The sequence below is a fragment of the Mesoplodon mirus genome, assembly GCF_964341445.2.
Source record: "Mesoplodon mirus genome assembly, chromosome: 9".
NCBI classification, from domain to species: domain Eukaryota; kingdom Metazoa; phylum Chordata; class Mammalia; order Artiodactyla; family Ziphiidae; genus Mesoplodon; species Mesoplodon mirus.
The window spans coordinates 28,572,474-28,592,658 of NC_138985.1; the positions used below are offsets into that span (position 1 = coordinate 28,572,474).

The window sequence follows — 20,185 nt, forward strand, 5'->3', positions numbered from 1 at the left end:
GAGAGGCTGGGCCCGTGAGCCATGGCCACTGAGCCTGCGCGTCCGGAGCCTGTGCTCCACAACGGGAGAGGCCACAATAGTGAGAGGCCCACGTACCGCAAAAATAATAATAATAATAAAAATATAAACTGTTTTTGTTTTGTTTTGCTTAAATTATCTGGATAGTTTCTGCAGTGATCAATCCAGAGGCTAAAAAAAAGGACTTTCTTTCCATCTCCTAATTCCTACACATTTCCAACCAATGTTGACAAAAAGCACAATCAGTTTCCTAGCAAGCAGTTGTTCAAGCTGGGTGAGATAAATAAAGGAGATGTACAAGCACTGGAAGATGTTTTCTTGTGAGAATGTCAGGGCAATTCATCAACTGGGAAAGGCTTTCCATTCCCATCTCTGCCTTTTAAGCTGTTGTTTGGATTTGAATTGTACAATCCCTGTATTATGCTCTGTACAAACACATCCCAGATCATAGTTCATCTCTCTGGAATATATTTTACTGTATGTATTCGACTGGCTGTGAGCCATCCTGTCTGTGTTTATATAAAGCCAAACCACATTAGCATGGATTGCTTGCACAGCTATGAAAAAGTATCAAGGGCCTACTCGTTGCCCACATCAGCCTGTGAAACCAATATAATTTTGTCTTTAGAAATTCCATCTTATGCCTGACCCCATTCAAAGCAAATAAACAGTTCTCAATGGGTGGTCTGCATTGCAGTCCTCGTGCTGAAAACAGCCCCATCTGCCACCCTCCATCTGATCCCAGCCCCTGGTGGAGAGGCAAGCCACAGTGATCCTAGCTTCAAAGTGCTGAGCAAGACACCAGACTCCTCCCCAGACCCTGCTTTCCTGACCACTCAGGATTGGTGCAGGGTGGACGTCCAACCTGAGTTGGGACAATCACGGAATCATGCTGGAAATTTGGACCTAGGTCAGTGAAAGTCAAGTTGGTCTCTCTAGGGGCTTGAACTCCAGGCTGAAAAACATGAGCAGTGTTGGCAGTGAGAGAGAAGAAAGGAGCAGGTATGCACAGAGAGGAGGTAAGGGGAGACACTGGATGAGGGAGGGTGAAGTCACCCCAGTACCTGACTCTCAACTGCATTCCTGACCCTGCCTTTCTTGAGACACTGCCAGGGCCTTATAATGAATTCCCCCTTTGGCTTAAACTAGTTGAAGGTTACTTGAATCAAAATATTCCTAATTAGCACAAGGAGGTATTGGAAGCCAACATAAAATAATAATAGTTATCACTTGAAGAGTGCAGTTTTCCAGAAGAAGAAATGAAGAATAGGTGGTTAAGTCCTGGCACGAGGTCACACACCAGGCAGCCTGGCCCCTGGACCAGAGGATTAACCTCACTACTGTCCAGCTTCTCAAACTGGGCACAAAGGAAAAGGCTTGCTCTGACTTCTGGCAGGTATGAGTCAGTTTCCCCAGTGTACCACTTGCCTGGGGCTAATTGTTGACCCTAGATTTCTTGTAAAATGAAGATAACCATAGTCATAAAGTAGAGTAGCAAGGATCAATGAGATAACATAATATGTGTTGGCCCAATAGGCATTCCATAAACGTTATTTCTAATCTGTTTCCCATTTTTCACTTGTAATGGATTACAGTGACTAGAACAGATGGAACGTTGTGAAGGGTGGTGGTAACCAGCATCCTGTATTTTTATTGTCAGATATGATGCTGAGATGAGTGTCCTTCATTATGTAAGGAAGTATTCTTCTATTCCTTGTTTACTACAAAGATTTTTTTTTCTTCAGAAATTGACAGTGGATATTTTTTTTCTTGGTCCCCTTTTACCCCATTTTTTTTAATTTTTATTTTATATTGGAGTACAGTTGACTTACAATGTTGTGTTACTGTCAGATATACAGCAAAGTGATTCAGATATATATATATATAAACACACACACATATATATATATAATCTTTTTCAAATTCCTTTCCTATATAGGTTATTACAGGGTACTGAGTAGAGTTCTCTGGGCTATACTGTAGGACCTTGTTGATTATCTATTTTATATATACTAGTGTGTATATGTTAATCCCAACCTCGTAATTTATCCCTCCCTACCACCTTTCCCCTTTGGTAACCATAAGTTTGTTTTCTAAGTCTGTGAGTCTATTTATGTTTTGTAAATAAGTTCATTTGTATCATTTTTTTAGATTTCACATATAAGTGATACCATAGACAGTGAATATTTTCAAGTAACTTTTCAGCTTCTAACCAAAAGAAAAGAAAAGCCATATGATTTTTGTCTCTTGACATCGTTATTAATTTTAATAATAGAATGCCTAATAGTAAATTGTCCTTAGTTTCCTAAAATCAAACATCCTTAGTCATCTGGCATTATTCAGGGAATGAACTGGTACTTTCTCTTGTGTTTTATTTATGATGTTTTTAATGTATAAGTGAGATGTCTTTAGTTTCCTTTCCTTTACTCTTTTCCAGATTCCATTTTGTGGTTATGGTAGCTCATAATGATGAAGTAAGAAGTTTTCTACCCTTTTCTGGTTTCTGGAGCTATTTAAATAGTAGGGGTGTTTTCTGTCCATATATGGACAGTCCCAGCATCAATTTTGAACATAGTCCTTTTTCCTCAAAGTTTTCTAGTTTACACTATGGTCATTTGTCTATTTAAGTTATTCTTCTTGAATAGATTTGAATAATGTGTATTTTGCTGGAGAATTTACAGTTTATTGAGATAGTCCCTTTTTTAACATTGAGCTGAAAATAGTATTCTCATGTAATATTTTTATCTATTCCATTTCCGCAGACACTACTGCCTGCTGAGATTACCACTTCTCTTTACTAGGCCTTTCAGGGCCACCTCTAAGTGAGGGAGGTTCTTGGCAGGCACCTCTGTGTTGATGTTTGCTCTCTTCCCACTGTGGGTGGCCTCACCGTCTCCACCACATGGCCACAGCCCCACATCATGTTAGGAGCATCAGTTGTGATACCTCAGAGTCCACTAGAGTGGGTAAGCCTGCATGGAGTACGCAGGATTGTGGCCGCCATGTTGGGGACCCGTTGGTTATTGGGGTATCAGGAAGGAGCGCTGGGGGATGCAGCACCGATGGTGTACCCCGGCCTCAAGGACTGTAAGATGTTCAGCTGTTCCATGAGCCTCCCCATCCACGGTGCCCCTTTAGCACCTTTACATTCTACTCGCCTCTGGTCTCCCTGGAGTCAATAATATTTACATGTTACTTCATGCAAAAAGAATCGACTCCTTCCAAAATGGCAATTTGAAGTGCTGCTTCTGATTACACTTATTACAGGTTCTGATCATCTATTCATTTAAACCATTTTTATAGCAGTTACAGAGTACAAAGTCTTTTGAGTCTAAAAAGAGCCTCATGAAAGGTCATGGCTTAGTGGGAAATTCCAACTGGCAGGATCTGAGAAAAGTCACAGCTAAGTCTCTGCTTAGGTGAAAATCTAGTTAGATAGGAAGAGACAGGAGAGACCCCAATCATGGAGGTAGGCACCAGGGATGGACAGAACACAGGGTGAGGGAACCAGCGTGCTAGACCAGGCAGACGGGAAACTGGTTTAGGAGCAGGGCAACAATGGGACCAAGCCCTCGGGAGCCGTGGCATGCAGCTAGGCAGATCACCAGCAAAACTGCCAGGAAGCAGTTTGCCCCAACAAGGTTTTAAATCAGTGAAGGCCCTTACATCTGGAGGTGACCAGGTCTATGTGATCAGTTCCTCCCAGCAGAGACCTTGTTCTTCATGTGTGACGATGTAGGCTCCACTTACCGCTTACCACAGCGGGATTCCACGTACTTCTCCCCACTGACCGTGAGCACGACCACCATATGTGATTCATACTCAAGTCCCCCACCTCCCAGCATAGGGTCAGGCACACATTAGACCTCCAGGTGGTATCTTTGGAATGCTCGAATAGGTGAGGATGCACGGTCCAGAAAACTTTCCATATCCTTAGATTCAGATTCTCAGGTTCATTGCTGACTGTTTGCACTATTTACAATAGCCAGGACATGGAAGCAACCTAAGTGTCCATCGACAGATGAATGGATAAAGAAGATGTGGCACATATATACAATGGAATCTTACTCAGCCATAAAAAGAAAGGAAATTGAGTTATCTGTAGTGAGGTGGATGGACCTAGAGTCTGTCATACAGGGTGAAGTCATAAAAAGAAAAACAAATACCGTATGCTAACACATATATATGGAATCTGAAAAAAAAAAAAGGTTCTGAAGAACCCAGGGGCAGGACAGGAATAAAGACGCAGATGTAGAGAATGGACTTGAGGACACGGGGAGGGGGAAGGGTAAGATGAGACAAAGTGAGAGAGTGGCACTGACATATATACACTACCAAACGTAAAATAGATAGCTAGTGGGAAGCAGCTGCATAGCACAGGGAGCTCAGCTCATGCTTTGTGACCACCTAGAGGGGTGAGATAGGGAGGATGGGAGGGAGACGCAGAGGGAGGGGATATGGGGATATATGTATACGTATAACCGATTCACTTTGTTATACAGCAGCAACTAACACAACAATGTAAAGCAATTATACTCCAATAAAGATGTTTAAAAAAAAAGTGTTCAAAGAAAAAAAATAAATAAATAATTTTTTTTTAATGCTGACTGTTTGTCTAGGGTCCCAGAATTCCCCTCCACCAGCTGTTTTCATCACTTAGGTCCTTATACTCTCAGGTCTGAGAAAAGGATTCCAGCAAAATGATTCTATTTGGGTACTTGGGGGAGAGGAGGGTTCCTTAGTACATACCAAGTTCATAGCCATTGTTTATGGTAAAGAATAAGAAGAATGGGTGCCTCCATTGTGTCATCAATTGGCAAATTTTTCAAGCAGCTTAAGATGAGTACTATGAAGAAATACATCAGATAACAGTACAAATGAAAATATTTAACAGTGTAATTTCCCACCTGCCCTTCAGTTGCTCTGCCTTGTCTGTGTTCCAGGTTCAGGTTTAGTGGTCGAATCCTAGGCCTGGCTCTGATCCATCAGTACCTTCTGGACGCTTTCTTCACAAGGCCCTTCTATAAGGCACTCCTGAGACTGTAAGTGTCCACCCGGCCCTGCCTGTGGGACCAGAGGCACTGGCCTCTTTGGCACCTCTGACCCTTTTGTCCCTGTTTTTCCCTAATCATTCCTGTTAGGTTTATGGTGATTTACTTTTCTGAGTGCTTAGATATCACATAAACCTTTTAGTCCAATAAAAATGCATTTGGAGATTTTATGTAAGCATAGGAGAACATCATATAACAGATATAAATCAGTTTATATAAATATAGTAACATTACAAGCATTGCATGAAACTACTAAGTAGAATTGATCTGTCCTTGTATGTAAGTCATTATGCTGTGCACCTTAAACTTATACAGTGCCGTATGTCAATTATATCTCAATAAAACTGGAAGAAGAAAAAGAAAAAAGAATTGATCTGTCTATAATTTAGTTATTTTCAAATGATACTCTTCTCCAATGGCCACGGAGAGCCCCTGAGTCAATCATTGTTTTGTGTTTATTATTGTAAACATTTTAAAATTTCCTTTTCCAATAAAAAACTACTGAATGAACTAAAAAGATTCATCAGTATATTCAAAAGTATCCAATTGTTAGAATACGTCTGTGTCACTTTAGCCGGGAGTGACATAACCACATTTTGGCATGAGGTCTGGGCAGCTATTTATTGAAACAATCCGTTTACCTTTCTCCCTTTGAATATACCCAGGCCCTGTGATTTGAGTGACCTGGAATATCTGGATGAGGAATTCCACCAGAGCTTGCAATGGATGAAGGACAACAATATCACAGACATCCTCGACCTCACATTCACAGTTAATGAAGAAGTTTTTGGCCAGGTTTGTGAGATGTGGGTCTTGGAAAAGACATTTTGGTTTTTACTGTGGAAAATTCACATACCATGAAATTTACCATCTTAACAACGTTAAAGGGCACAGTCCATTCAGTGTGGTTGCGTAGATTCACAGTGTTGTGCAGCCATCTCCAGAACTTCTTCATCTTGAAAAACTGAAGCTGTGCCCATTAGACAGTAGCTCCCCATTTCTCCCTCTCCCCAGTCCCTGGCAACCATTCTACTTTTTCTCTCTCTGAATTTAGCTACTCTGAGTACCTCATATAAGTGGAATCATACAGTGTTTGTCTTTTCGTGACCAGTTTATTTCACTTGGCGTAATATCTTCAAGGTTCATCCACGTTATAGCATGTGACAGGATTGTCTCCTTTTTTAGGGCTGAAGAACATTCCATAGTATGTAAATACCATATTTTGTTTAGCCATTCATATGTTGATGGACGCTTAGGTGGCCTCCACCTTTTGGGTATTGTGGATAATGCTGGTGTCAACACAGGTGTACAAATATCTGTTCAAGTCCCTGCTTTCAATTCTTTTGGATATGTATACCCAGAAGAGGGATTGCTGGATCACATAGTAATAGGATGTTGTGTTTAAAAACAAGGACTGTCATTCATTTAAGATATAATTCTTTGAGGACTATTCCCTTTATTAAAGGTCCCCATGTCTTCTTTTTCTTGTTTTGACATGGATCTAGTTTATAGAGTTTTTTGAAAATCACATGTGATAATGGATCAGAAAGCATTTTTGTAACGTGTGCAATACATCTGTAAGGTATTTCTCTTATCTGTGCAACTACAATAATACTTCTTTTATCACTACCATCCAGATATTTACTTCTCCAAAATGCATATACTTCAGGACTATTTAATAAGATAAGCTTCCCATTTCTTTTTCTACCCGTGTTTATATAACATTGAATTTTCTGGGTTACAGTTTTATCAGATCAACCACAGCCTAAGCAGATTTAGCAATTAAGGTTTTGAGAATATCATTTACGAGAGGTTCCATGACGTGTGTAATTTGTCATGGGATGTTGTGAGAATTAAGCTGGTTTACTTTATAAGTACGTTGCATGACTGTGGACGGCATGCTGAGTCCATGGGTGAGAGCTACCCACTGAACCTTGCAGACCTCCCATCACCCACAGCTTCAGTCAAGCATCTTGGGGGTTCCCTAGTGGCGCAGTGGTTGAGAGTCCGCCTGCAGATGCAGGGGACATGGGTTCGTGCCCCGGTCCGGGAAGATCCCACATGCCGCAGAGCGGCCAGGCCTGTGAGCCATGGCCGCTGAGCCTGCACGTCCGGAGCCTGTGCTCTGCAATGGGAGAGGCCACAACGGTGAGATGCCCACGTACCGCAAAAAAAAAAAAAAAAACAAGCATCTTGGACAGGTCCTGGAAAATGTCACTGTTCTGGTACATTGCCTGTGTGTAAACATACCTCTGAAGAATATTCTCTTCTATATTTGACAAAAAATTATTTCTTGCAACTATATGTTGTAAATATGTTCAAGAGGGCCTCCCTGGTGGCGCAGTGGTTGAGAGTCCGCCTGCCGATGCAGGGGATGCGGGTTCGTGCCCCGGTCTGGGGGGATCCCATGTGCCGCGGAGCGGCTGGGCCCGTGGGCCGTGGCTGCTGGGCCTGCGCGTCCGGGGCCTGTGCTCCGCAACGGGAGAGGCCACAGCAGTGAGAGGCCCGCATACCACAAAAAAAAAAAAAAAAAAAAAAAAAAGAATATACGATTCACTTAACTGTCTTCCTGTATACCAAAGGAATGTGTAAAATACACTATTCCTCTGCATGACTACTTTTTAGCCCATCCTTTACATTTGCCCTATAGTAGAGGGTAAATTTGTAAAATAAACACAATTATTTAGCAAAATATATTAAGACAAATGGGAACCCATCTTAAAAAACCTTTAGATCCCAAACCTAACGCTTTATGCTAAAATAAATTCCACGTGGGTGAAAAAGCTGAATGTTTAAAAATGCCACAAAAAGATGAAAATGACAGGATTTTCCTTTTTAATCTTGCAGTAAGGAATGCTGCTATAGATGTGACACAAACTGTCAAAGTCGTAAAGGAAAAGATTGAGATAGTCAACTAAAATTACTTTTTTAATACCGCCTGGCAAAAATACAACATAAAGTAAAAATAGCATAATATTTACTACATTGTAATGCATAAAACAGACAAAAGGCTATTTCTTTCAATATAGGAAGAGATTCTGCAGATCAGTAAGAAGTGATCGACAACACAGTAGAAAATTTAGCAAAGAATATAAGTAGATAGTTCCCAGGGAAGGAAATACTCACCCTCATTCACTATTTTTTTAAATGTAAATTAAAGCATTGTGAAATACCATTTTCCCTCATGAGAATGTCAAGAATCAGAAAGCTTAGCAGTATTCTGTTTTGGAGATGGTGTAGAGAAACAGGCACTCTTTACAGGGGTGTAGGTGGGAGTAAGCAGAAGTTTGCTTCATCCTCTGTGAAAGGCACCTTCGTGATATCTATCCTCATTCTAAATGCACCTGCCTTTGACTCAGCATCCACATCTAGAAATTTGCCTTACAGACATATTCACATCCAGTTGAAATGACTAATGGATTCGGATCTTCATTGCAGCATTGTTGATCATTGCAAAAGATCCGAACCAACCTAAATGTTCAGCAGTAGAGCATTGGTGAAAGAAATGATGATTCATTCACACAGTGGAATAGTGGGCTAGTAGGATGTGTGGTCTGACACCCCAGCCCATCCATTTACATATAAATCATAAACAATAAACCGGGTAGTATAACAACAACAAAGAAAGAATAAGACAGGTCTAAATTGGTATGAAACAATGGTCAAGGTGTATTTTTAATTGAAAAAGTATGATGATGAACAGTGTGTATAATATGCTACCGTTTACAGGAAAAGAGATGCTCTATAAGTATTCCCTAGTGTATACACTGATACATGTATGCATCCCTAGTGTATACATTCCCCTTCCCTGGAAGGGAAGGAAGGGTGATTTTCTCCAAGTAGGGAGATTGTATGGCTAGGAGATGAGGTGGGAGAGAAACTTGGTTTTCGTTGTATGGCCATTTATAGCACTTAAGTTTTATTCCATGGACACAGGAAGAAATCAAGTAAACTACAAATGAATAAATACATAAATTAGAGGGAAAAATAACATTGAAAATAAAAAGATCAATTCTTCAGGTGTATATAGCATAGGAGTTGAACAACTCAGAGAAGGTTCAAAATGTTCCCAGTGATAAAAATAAGGATGTGTGGGCTTCCCTGGTGGCGCAGTGGTTGAGAGTCCGCCTGCCGATGCAGGGGACACGGGTTCGTGCCCCGATCCCGGAAGATCCCACATGCCGCGGAGCGGCTGGGCCCGCGAGCCATGGCCGCGGAGCCTGTGTGTCCGGAGCCTGTGCTCCGCAACGGGAGAGGCCACAGCAGTGAGAGGCCCGCGTACAGCAAAAAAAAAAAAAAATAAATAAGGATGTGTTATAGATCTAGAATAATATCCACCTGTTTAAAGCTTCAACGATCCTGTTTCTTTTCAAATGAGGTCACCAAGAACGATGATTTTGGTTTTAGAAAATCGAGTCTCAGCCCTTCTTTTGGCAAGTTATAGAGTGAAGAGCAGACAGACAGATGCAGCTGAAAGACACCATAGGCTTTTCCTGGGTGTGTTCGTTAAGATTAAGTTTCAGCTGCTAATGAAGAAACCCAGTGACCCTGCGGAAACTAACAGTATATTTTTCTCTTACATAAAAGTGTGGAGGCAGGCAACCCAAGGCTGCAATCCCTACAATGGCCACCTGCACTCATGACCCAGATGCATACAGTGCCCCAACCATCACGTCCATGTCTGAAGTAGCAGGACAAAGGGGCATAGCCCCTCCCATTAAGGAGGCCCCCTGAAAGTGCCATACAACACCCCCGCTTGTACCTTATTGGCCAGAATTTAATTACATCACACACTTAGTGTCAGGAAATAGTCTTTAACTGGGCAGCTAAAATCCAGAGGCTCCAAAGAATATGGATCTTGGGTGGCAATTATTGTTATAATTGGCAAGTATTTCATATTTGCCCTAGTCACCCAAGTGATAGAAGAAAATGTAATCAGCAGACTCTGTGAACTGTTTTGTTTAAGTACCTTGTCCATGAGTGCCAAATATATACATATATTTTAATCAGTAACTAAGTACAGTTATGCCTCATTTTTCTTACAGCATTGAGCAGCAAGGTGAACCCCTTAAGCAAATTTAAGATAACTGATGCTAATCCCCTTCAAACACCAACACTTTTTGATAAAAATGTCTAATATGTTATGTGCCTTCTTGCCTTTCAAAACAATAAAGCACAGATCATCACTTTTCTTGTTAGCTTGTCCTAACAAACATGAATCTTCATACTACGTGGCAACTTCAATCTCTGTTTCCTTTCTCAAGGTCAGGCTGTCACTCTTCAGCCACTCTTATACCTGGCTGCAAAACTATCCTCCCACCCTCCACTATTTTCTTGCCAATGATCTGCTGTGGATGGGGAAGAATTTGGCTGTTAAGAACTTGATCTAATTGGGATTTGGGGCAATCAAGTATGTGACTATAGGATAAGGACATTCCAGTCCATTTAGGGACAACCAGGGGCATTTTTCTTTTATTTCTATTAAGCCTCTTGAGCTAAAGAAACACATTTCCTCTTTATAAAACAAAAATGCTTCTAAGGTACTGAAGTATCTGCTTAGAACAACCAGAACCTTTCTAGTAACTTCCAGGAAAGGAAAAAGAACCAAGAAGGTAATGATGCCAAATGCTTGTGAAGAGGAATTTTTGCGAAGAGTTCATCCTCCTAAAATTGATCTGTCTCCCTGCAAGATAAGCTGACTCAGCAAGCATCATGATCTTTGTTTCCCCACAAGGTAACGGAGAGGGAGTTAAAGTCTGGAGGAGCGAACACCCAAGTGACAGAAAAGAACAAGAAAGAGTACATCGAGAGGATGGTGAGGTGGCGGGTAGAGCGCGGAGCGGTGCAGCAGACCGAGGCCCTGGTCCGGGGCTTCTACGAGGTGAGACCCAGGCCCGGCAGGCATGCCAGGCCTTCGCCCCCGACACAGCTTGTTAGGAGAAGGGAGAGGACGAGCAAGGCAGGAAGAGGGCTCAGCTCTACTCACCAGCGTGCAAAGAGGGCCTCCTGGGGATAGAGGGTGAGGGGTCAGAGTTCTCTGGGAAGCCCAGCTCTCGTGGTCTCACAAAACTGGCATTGGTGGGGCCCTGCTGTGCCACCTGTGAAAACACATGGCACCTCCTGCCAAGACATGCGTGTGTTGCATCTCCTTTCACTCAGTGAAATAAAAATGAGTGAAATGAAGGCACTGGAGGGCATTGTCCACTCTCGCTTGATTTTTATTTTCTTACACAGGCAGACCTCGGAGATACTACAGGTTTAGTTCCAGACCATGGCAATAAAGCCAATGTCACAATAAAGCGAGTCACATGAATTGTTTGGTTTCCTAGTGCTTATAAGAGTTCTGTTTACACTATACTGTAGTCTATTAAGTGTGCAATAGCATTATGTCTAGAAAAAAACAATGTACATAACTTATTGAAAAAATACTTTATTACTGAAAAAACTAACCATCATCTGATGATGCAGTGTTGCCCAAACCTTCAATTTGTAAAAAAAAACACGGTATCTGTAGAATGCAATAAAGCAAAACACAATAAAAGGAGATATGCTCCTAGTGTCACTTTGTGGCACATGATCCATGCTGAGATGGTAACTCAGGAGGACAGTGACTTATTATGGGATTGTACAAAATCACGTGTGTGAAACTTTTGAAAATTATAAACCCTATAGAATTTAAAGAATCTTTCATTCAATTTAAAAAAGTTTTTTAAAAAAAGCATCAGAGATCAATAGTAATCAAAAAAAAAAAAAGGACAGTGACAGTTTCTAGCTTTCGTGTGCACCAAAAATTGACATGGTTAAACTTTTGCAATTTAGAAACAAGGGTTTGGGTGTTGGAAGGTTTTCTTTGCTGCTGTGATGGAGAACAGCGTGGGTGACTGGCTGGTCCACTGGTTTGATTAAAGGAGGTACCCACTGCAGGTGTTCAGTTGTACCTGATACATTGGGCAAAAAGATGTAAAGCCAGAGCTCAGAACCCTAACCAAGCAGATCTTCCCAGATCTTTGAAGGAGGAAGGCAGGAAGTAAGGGGAGAGAGGAAGGAAAAGACAGTCATTTTAATATATAACATCCATTCCTAGGAAGTAAGTCCTAGTTTGATGTAGAGGAGAGGATCCTTTTATGTAGCGGAGAGGAGTCCAGGGATTTGGATGTTTTGCCTTCAAAAGGTAATGTTATTTGGAAACTTAAATGTGACTGTGAAAGGTCAAGTCAGGCTAATTCATAACATCATTCCGAGAGGGAGTATCACAGTAGTGCAAAGCAGCAGACCTTTTTTGAGTTCCCAGCTCATGAAGGGGTTTTGTCTCAAAATGCTCATGATTTTGAACTTAAACCTGATAGCACATTGGGGGAAAAAGTTGTAAACAGTGGTCAGCCTCCCAGCTTAACCCACAGAAATAATAATGAATGTAACCTCTCAAGGAGGCTGAGCCTGGAGGCTGAGGCCTAATGTGGATTTCAGGTGGTGGACTCGAGGCTGGTCTCCGTGTTCGATGCCAGGGAGCTGGAGCTGGTGATCGCGGGCACGGCGGAGATCGACCTGGTTGACTGGCAGAACAACGCTGAGTACCGGGGAGGTGAGCGAGCGGGGCTTATTGACCGGCTGTCACGGACACAATCCGTCACTTCTTAACAAATGTAATTGAGGTGAAACTGACATAACATGAAATTAATCATTTTAAAGGGTGGCATTTAGTGCACTCAAGTGTGGTGCAACCATCACCTCTAGCTAATTCCAGAACGTTTTCCTCATTCTCAAAGGAAACCCTGGACCCATGAAGCAGTTGCTCCCCCATCCTCCCACCCCAGCAAACCTCAGTGTGCATTCTGTCTCTTTGGATGTACCAGTGCTGGATATTTCATGTAAATAGAATGATACTGTATGTGGCCTTTTGGGTCCAGCTTCTTTCACTTAGTAAGGTTTGTTCACGTTGTAGTATGATTCACTACTGTATTCCCTTTTATGGCTGAATAATGTTCATATATATATTCCATATGTAGTGATAATATAAATATAAAATAATATCACTTTTTGAAGGTTACAAAAAACTTGGCCTTACTTCAGTATGTGTGCAAAGTAGGCTCTGGTCCATGCCTCTGCCAGCTTCCAACCTAGATTTTCCTTTGGGTGACAGTAATCCCTGCTGGTCGTCTCTGGCATAACTTGGTGGAGATGCGTTCCAGAGAACGCCACCATCCACAGGCCATCTCCAGAGCTGGGTCATTCGCTGGCAGGAAAGCGTTTCCTGCTCCCTGTAGAAGTGAAGCCCTCTTCACGTCAATCCTGGTTTGCTGCAACACGGTTCTAACTGTCATCTCTCCAAATCTAATGTCTAACCCCTCCTAGCTATTCACCTTCACGCTGCCAAACCAGCCTTCCTGAATCATTTATTTTGATCAGGCCGTTTCCCGCCCCACAAAACAAGCAAGCTCCTTATTACTTAGAAACCTTTGAATGTTCTTTAAGCTGAAAATCCTTTCTTCATGTAAAATATTACAGAGAAACCCCTATCAATATAATAGAGGGTGAACAAGGGGCCCATCATCTAAGCCTACTTTGTCTCCCCGGTACACTCAGCGGTGTAGGAGGAAACCTCTGTGGGACCACTAGGCCCTTCCTGGCTTGGGAGGAAAGCCACCAACCTAAGGTGTCAAGTCACAATGTCTCTGCCTAGCTATTAAGGCCTCTGAGGCCCCAGCAAGGTCCCTTCAGTCCTCAGCAGAACCCCTATGCTGGTCTATGCTGGTTTAGTCGGCTTGCTGTTCCCTGCATATTGATTCCTCATTCTTATCATTCTCTATTTCCCCTCCTGCACTCACACAAACCCTTCACATGCTGAACTCACACGTCCCTTCCCTTATGAAGTTTTCCTTCTTTCTGCCCCAGTCCACATAGATTTCTGCATCTTTGAGTGTTTCGTGCATTTGCAGTCAGTGGGGAATCATTTACCTTATCATAAGTAATTGCTCCAAGCTTGGTTTCCTTACTGTCCTGTGAGAGGCCCCATACTACTTCCATGGGCCCAACTCTTTGCAGCCCAGGGCTGATCGGGGGGCAGCGGCTCCAAGGGCACTTGGAGAGCCCGGCATCTTCTGTTGACCAAGTTTGACATTCACCTCCAGCCTTCCTTAAGTCCTAGACGCTCCACAGTATGTGGGTCCCAAGAGCTAAGACATCAGAACAAAGACAATACCAGGAAATACCATATTCGTAGAGAGCTTTGTCTCTTCGGAGCCCCAAAGATCTCTACGAAGCCTCGTCACTCCTTGTCTACATTTATATCAGGCAGGAAAAGGACTCCCGGGGTCCCAGTTGTTTAAACAGAAAGCAGACATCTCTGAGGACATCCCTCACAGCATACAGCCTTTTTATAAAGTGCCTATTTTCTAAACAGGCTTTTTGTTTTTAAATTTGAGTCAGTTATACAAATTGTTTTAGACCTACCTCAAGGCCATCAGGAGAGAAATCAGCAGATCAAGGGCTGCTCTTCAGTTCTTGGCACACCTGATGTGTATTTCATCTCCCCCCCCCCAACTCCCTCCTCCCCTCTACACATCCTCTCGGTCTCCCTCCTGCTCCGCTCAGGTTATCACGATGGGCACCTCGTGATCCGCTGGTTCTGGGCTGCGGTGGAACGTTTCAACAATGAGCAGAGACTCAGATTACTGCAGTTCGTCACGGGAACGTCAAGCGTGCCCTACGAAGGCTTTGCAGCCCTTCGAGGAAGCAACGGGCTTCGGCGTTTTTGCATAGAGAAATGGGGGAAAATTACATCTCTCCCCAGGTATGGAGCTCCCGCCCGCCTTTGGGAAACCTGCCGAAGACGGCCAAGTACGCTTTGTTACTTGAGCTTGGGCACTTATCCGTTGGGGTGGAATTCTTTCCTGCCACCCAAAGGATTGTTCTGTGAGTCATCAGTGAAAGGTGTGGGTGAGAAGTCTCGGGGAGGTGCATTTAGACCATATTCTTAGTGATTTTTTGATGACTGATGGTACTTGGGCTAGTGGTATCACGGTCCATGTGTCCGTCCTACGTAGCCCAATTTAATTTGAAGAGGAATGCTTCATCTGGGGGAGGGTCCAAAGTGGCCCTGCCGGCACTGTGTCTGGACTTCTACTGTTACCCACCCGGGTTCTTGGACTCTTTCATCAACAGAAATTGATAAGAGGCCAGACAAATTCAGGAAAGGGTTTACTGGGACTCGCCCCCAAGGCAGGGTGGTGAGCTGGTCCCTTAAATGGGGTGAGGGTGGGGGCCAATGGCTGAGTGGGGCCAGAGGCCAGGCTTTGGCGCTCTGCGCACCCCCTTGGTGGTGCTGTGTGTAGGGATCATGCACAGTCCCCAGTTTTTGCTCCCGGCATCTCAGAAATGGCAGTTGGTTTGTGGCCTTTTTGTATCTTATTGTCCAAAATTGCCCCTAACTGCCCATGCCTGCAGTTATTTTTAGTCCCTAAGAGTTTCTTTGTATTCTGTTGCTCAAGGGGATGTTTGTCCAGGTGCAAGCACTGCAGTAAAGCATCCCAGGTCCCAGCCTGTCTCACTATGGCATAGCACTGGATACACTTGATATTCCCTGGAATAGTTAGCATGTACATGTTGCATTTTTCCTACTATGTTTCAAAATGTGTGCAGGCAAGACCACGTGTATATCTCTGGTCTCTATAGTGGCTTCTATACAGTAAGCTGTTGATGAAATTATTGTAAGATAATGCAAAAAAAGGAGGCACTAAGGCTCCAGGCAGTTTAACGGAATGAATTCCCTGCACCATGAGTTTTCATCCCAACACTTCCTCGGTCCTTTCTGTGCCACTTTGGGTAGCATATTCCTCATCAGTGAAATAAGGAGCACTAAAGAGATACTTCGGTCTAGGTACTATAGTAATAAAACCCGCTCAGCAAACATAAGATTGATCCACATTATTTTCTTCTACTGTGATATTTTCTAATTATAACAGAAGATTCGTATTTAATTCAGTTGTATTTCTGCGTGGCCTCCCAGACACTTTGCTCAATCCCTATTGTGGAAGGATTGACTGAACTATAATTTTCATCTAGCTTTCCTAGACTTTCTAGCATCCCGGAGATAATTTACCTGATGACGGTGAGTATTAGCAGGCCCAGGAAGCAGAGTGCATGCCCAGCTGATTAATAACAGCCTAAAGTGTTGGGGCACTTTTCAGTCCTGGCTTCACCCACTTCGATCAGCAGACCCTCAGTGCTCATTTGCATGGTTCTGCTGAGCACTGAACATGCTAAAGGAAGTCTGGCAAGAAAATAAGGCTAAAAAGGCAAGATTTCCATTTGTCAAGTTTAATGATAGATTTGGAGGATGAGGTTTTTTGGAAACATTTGGCTCTTACTTTAGAGGAGTGAATTTGAGTCACATTTGATGATTCTCTCGTAGTGAGCACCTCTGTGCACCTGAAGGAGGGCCTGAGCTACAACAATGCACCTGCCCAGAGGGGCTTATAGTCTAGGGAGGAACTGAGTGGAAGGGTAAGTCGTTACAACCCCAGGTGGAATCAGAGGGGCACTAAGAAGGGAAGGTAAAAGCAGGATGCTGTGAGTGTGTAGAACAGAGACCTAATCCTGATTGAGTTGACAGGAGACGATGACACAGAGAAGCTGGCATTTAGGTGAGCCCTGAGGGGCAAGGAAGGGTGGAGGGGATTCTGGGATGAAGCCACAGCAGGAGCAAAGCCTGGGGGTGGGAAGGGTCAGCTGTGTTCAGGAAAGATCACCAAGCTGGCCTGGAGGACAAGACCTCCAGTGTGACACTCGCAGGGGACGCAGTTGATAGAGAGAGTTTGGTGGGCCATGGAGAGAAGACCCCGCTGAGGAGTCTGTTTTACTCTTTAGGAAAGGGAAGTCATTGCTTTTGTCATTTGGGGTCAGAGATTGAGTCTAATTACATATATGCTCTGGGAAGCTTTGAAATGTGCATTGATCCTATCAACCCACACAGAGAACTTATAGGGTGGACGTCAGGCTTATGAACAGGCTCAGCACATCTGGGCCAAGGCACTCCTAGAAAGGCTGCTGCCCCGTGAATCCCAGAGAGGATTCTTGGGGGAAGCGGGGACTTTGCTGTAGGCCAGAAGGGCCCCAGGAATCAAGTGCTGAGATGCCTCTAAGGGGACAGCAAAGATGACCCTCTGAGTAGCCTCCCTTGTGCATTTTCTGAAGATCCAAGAACATAGAAAGTGTCACCTATGTGTGGAGAGAAAGAAATAACCTCTGGACTCCAATAATGGTAGTTCGGAAAGACCTGGCCTGGCCACATGGCAGGTGACAGAAGCCTGAGGCAAGCAGGAGCACCGAGCACCCTCGGGGTGACCCAGGGCTCCCCAGAGACCGTGAGCCCCGTGTGCAACCCACGCTCTGACAAGCTGCATTCTCCTCAGACCTTCCCTCTAGAAAGGCAGCTGGCCTCCCAGACGAGGGAGCGTCACAGCAAAACCATACATCAGGCCAAGGACTGTCTTGGCGCACATTTTAATCAGTAACTTGGAAAACCTCGAGGAGACAGAGAGATCGACTGTGTAGATGACACAGGTTAGAAGTATCACACGTAGTACTGAGATGGGCACCATCCAAATCCAAAATGATCTCAAAATGCTGGAACCCTAGAATAACACCGACAGAGTGGAACCCGACACGACACAACTGAACAGATCCAGTGGAGTTCCAAAATATCAACTTCACAAATATGAGATGAGGCTGATTCATTTGCTTGCAGTCACGTGGAAGAGGCCAAGGGTCTGAGGTCCCCACGAGGGTGACACAGTTCCTAAAATCATGACTGCAGTGGTGGTCGCATTATTATTAAGAGACCCTGATGCTTAAATGATGATTCACGGTTTACGAAAAGCATTTATGGGCTGTCCTCACACCAGCCCTCTGAGGTGCACGGAATATGTATTATTATCCCATTTTATAAGTGAGAAAACTGAGGCTTAGAAAGATTCGTTGACTTTCCCAAGGTTATAAAGCTAGTCAGTGGCTGGACTGTGACCAGAATAGAGGTCTTCCGAACCCTGGTTCCAGACTCTGTCCACAACCCCACCCCACCTGGGAGCACTGGGTCCAGTGCCCAGGTAATGAAGTAAGCAGGTCCTCCGTGCTGTCAGGACCACACGTGGAGAGCAGCGAGGACTTCGGAATGAGGAATCAAATCATGATTTGATTGTATTCATTCATTCTAGATTACGAACTAGGATTTATTTAAGAGTTAACTAGGCCTATAGATTAATGCAGTAAGAGCAACTCTTGAAGAAACTCTGGGTGTTCAGACTAGGTCTTGAAGAGGGGCCATTTGCTAATATTTTCAGTTCCCAGAAATTATCTTTTACAGAATTAATCTGATCCCAACTATTTTCTAAATAGGATTTTTTTTTCCTGTATTATTTCCACTTGGGAGTGACAGTTAAAATGATTAGATAAAGAAAACCAAGAAGATGCTGTCTGCCCGTATCCTGCCTCTGGCTAATTCAGCCAGTTCCAAAAGCACACTGGGCATTTTTCTGCCCCTCTTAACTTGGTTAGCAGGGTCTGGTCCTGGTCCATGCATTGGCACATAGCACGGAAAGCCATTCTTTGTCTAGGCCAGACACTGGCCCACATAGATGGGCCCGCAGGATGAAGTACATGACAAAATAAGCAGAACCCAGGTCGGTGGCACTGGGATGCTGCAGGCATCCAGAGAGGATTATCCCCCAAGCTCAGCTGTTCTTGGAAATGCAGCACCTCTGCTTCAGGTTAAGCAGGCCCCACTATGAATGGTAAAGGAGTCGGACTGTCAGTGCTCCATCACACCTGCCTTGATGGAGCATTGGATCTCGAGAGTTCCAGGGCATCCATTGGCACCTCTAGGTCAATGCACAGGGTTTACAGAGGCCCAGAAACCAGAGCTGGGCAAGGAGACTTGGGAACATAGTCCTCTAATACTAATTATGGTCCTTTGCTGGCCACATCCAACTTCATCTCTCAGCTGTAAAATGTCGCTGGTTTGCTAGTGCAGTGCTGATACAGCGTGGTTGGCTTCCAGATGCAAACCCACGCCTCCAGTTTCTAGATATTCCAGTCCCTCACCTGGTCTATTCCCGTCTGGAAGGCTGTGGTTCTCTCTTTTTTTTTTTTTTTTTTTAATTTATTTATTTATTTATTTATTTATTTACTTATTTTTGGCTGCGTTGGGTCTTCGTTGCTGCGCGCGGGCTTTCTCTAGTTGTGGGGAGCAGGGGCTACTCTTCATTGCGATGCACAGGCTTCTCATTGCGGTGGCTTCTCTTGTTGCGGAGCACGGGCTCTAGGCACGCGGGCTTCAGTAGTTGTGGCTCTAGGGCTCTAGAGCACAGGCTCAGTAGTTGTGGCTCACAGGCTTAGTTGCTCCGCGGCACGTGGGAACTTCCCGGACCAGGACTCGAACCCGTGGGCCCTGCATTAGCAGGCAGATTCTTAACCACTGCGCCACCAGGGAAACGCAAGGCTGTGCTTCTTAGTTTGCAAGTGTGTTATGGTGGTCCTAAAACATGGTTCTACCCTCTTTAGATTCACTTTTGATTCACAGATTCAGACTGATCACAGAACTAGCCAAGCCAGTTGTACCATTGAAACAAACAAACTAGCCAAGCCAGTTGTACCATTGAAACAAACACCTTGACCAGACTTTTCTCCCCCATTCAGGGCACACACATGCTTCAATCGACTGGATCTTCCACCTTATCCCTCGTACTCCATGTTGTATGAAAAGCTGTTAACGGCGGTAGAAGAAACCAGCACCTTTGGACTTGAATGAGGAACTCAAAACTTTTCCTGGCCAGTGACATCATCCTTTCCCTTTCCCTGAATCAACTCTCCTTTGATTTTGGTATTCCATGATTTTTGTTTTCAAACCAAATCAGGATTGACGAGCTGTGCATGAAGCATTGCCTTCTTCTAAGATCTTACCTTCAGGCTTATCTCCTCTACTTTCAATGAACTGCTAGCCTGTATGCAATATTTAAAAACAAACAGCTGTCTCAAGGTCTGTGTATATCTCCACATACCTCCATTACTGACAATGAAATATGAATGCAAGTTATGCTACACTTGACCAAATGGTAATAAAT

General features: G+C 43.8%; 1 protein-coding gene across 3 annotated transcripts in view; it reads left to right on the top strand.

Moving 5' to 3' along the window:
• The window catches only part of HECW1 (HECT, C2 and WW domain containing E3 ubiquitin protein ligase 1), a gene marked incomplete at both ends in the record, with an annotated part of 618,153 nt that extends 598,281 nt beyond the window's left edge, over window positions 1-19,872 (top strand). For all 3 annotated transcript variants that reach the window (XM_082632477.1, XM_082632476.1, XM_082632478.1), the window contains 6 exons: window positions 4,962-5,060; window positions 5,735-5,864; window positions 10,804-10,950; window positions 12,537-12,651; window positions 14,661-14,859; window positions 19,761-19,872. In XM_082632477.1, the coding sequence (XP_082488603.1) occupies window positions 4,962-5,060; window positions 5,735-5,864; window positions 10,804-10,950; window positions 12,537-12,651; window positions 14,661-14,859; window positions 19,761-19,872 (802 nt within the window). The remainder of the gene's footprint in view (window positions 1-4,961; window positions 5,061-5,734; window positions 5,865-10,803; window positions 10,951-12,536; window positions 12,652-14,660; window positions 14,860-19,760) is intronic.
• Between the last annotated feature and the right edge of the window lie 313 nt (window positions 19,873-20,185).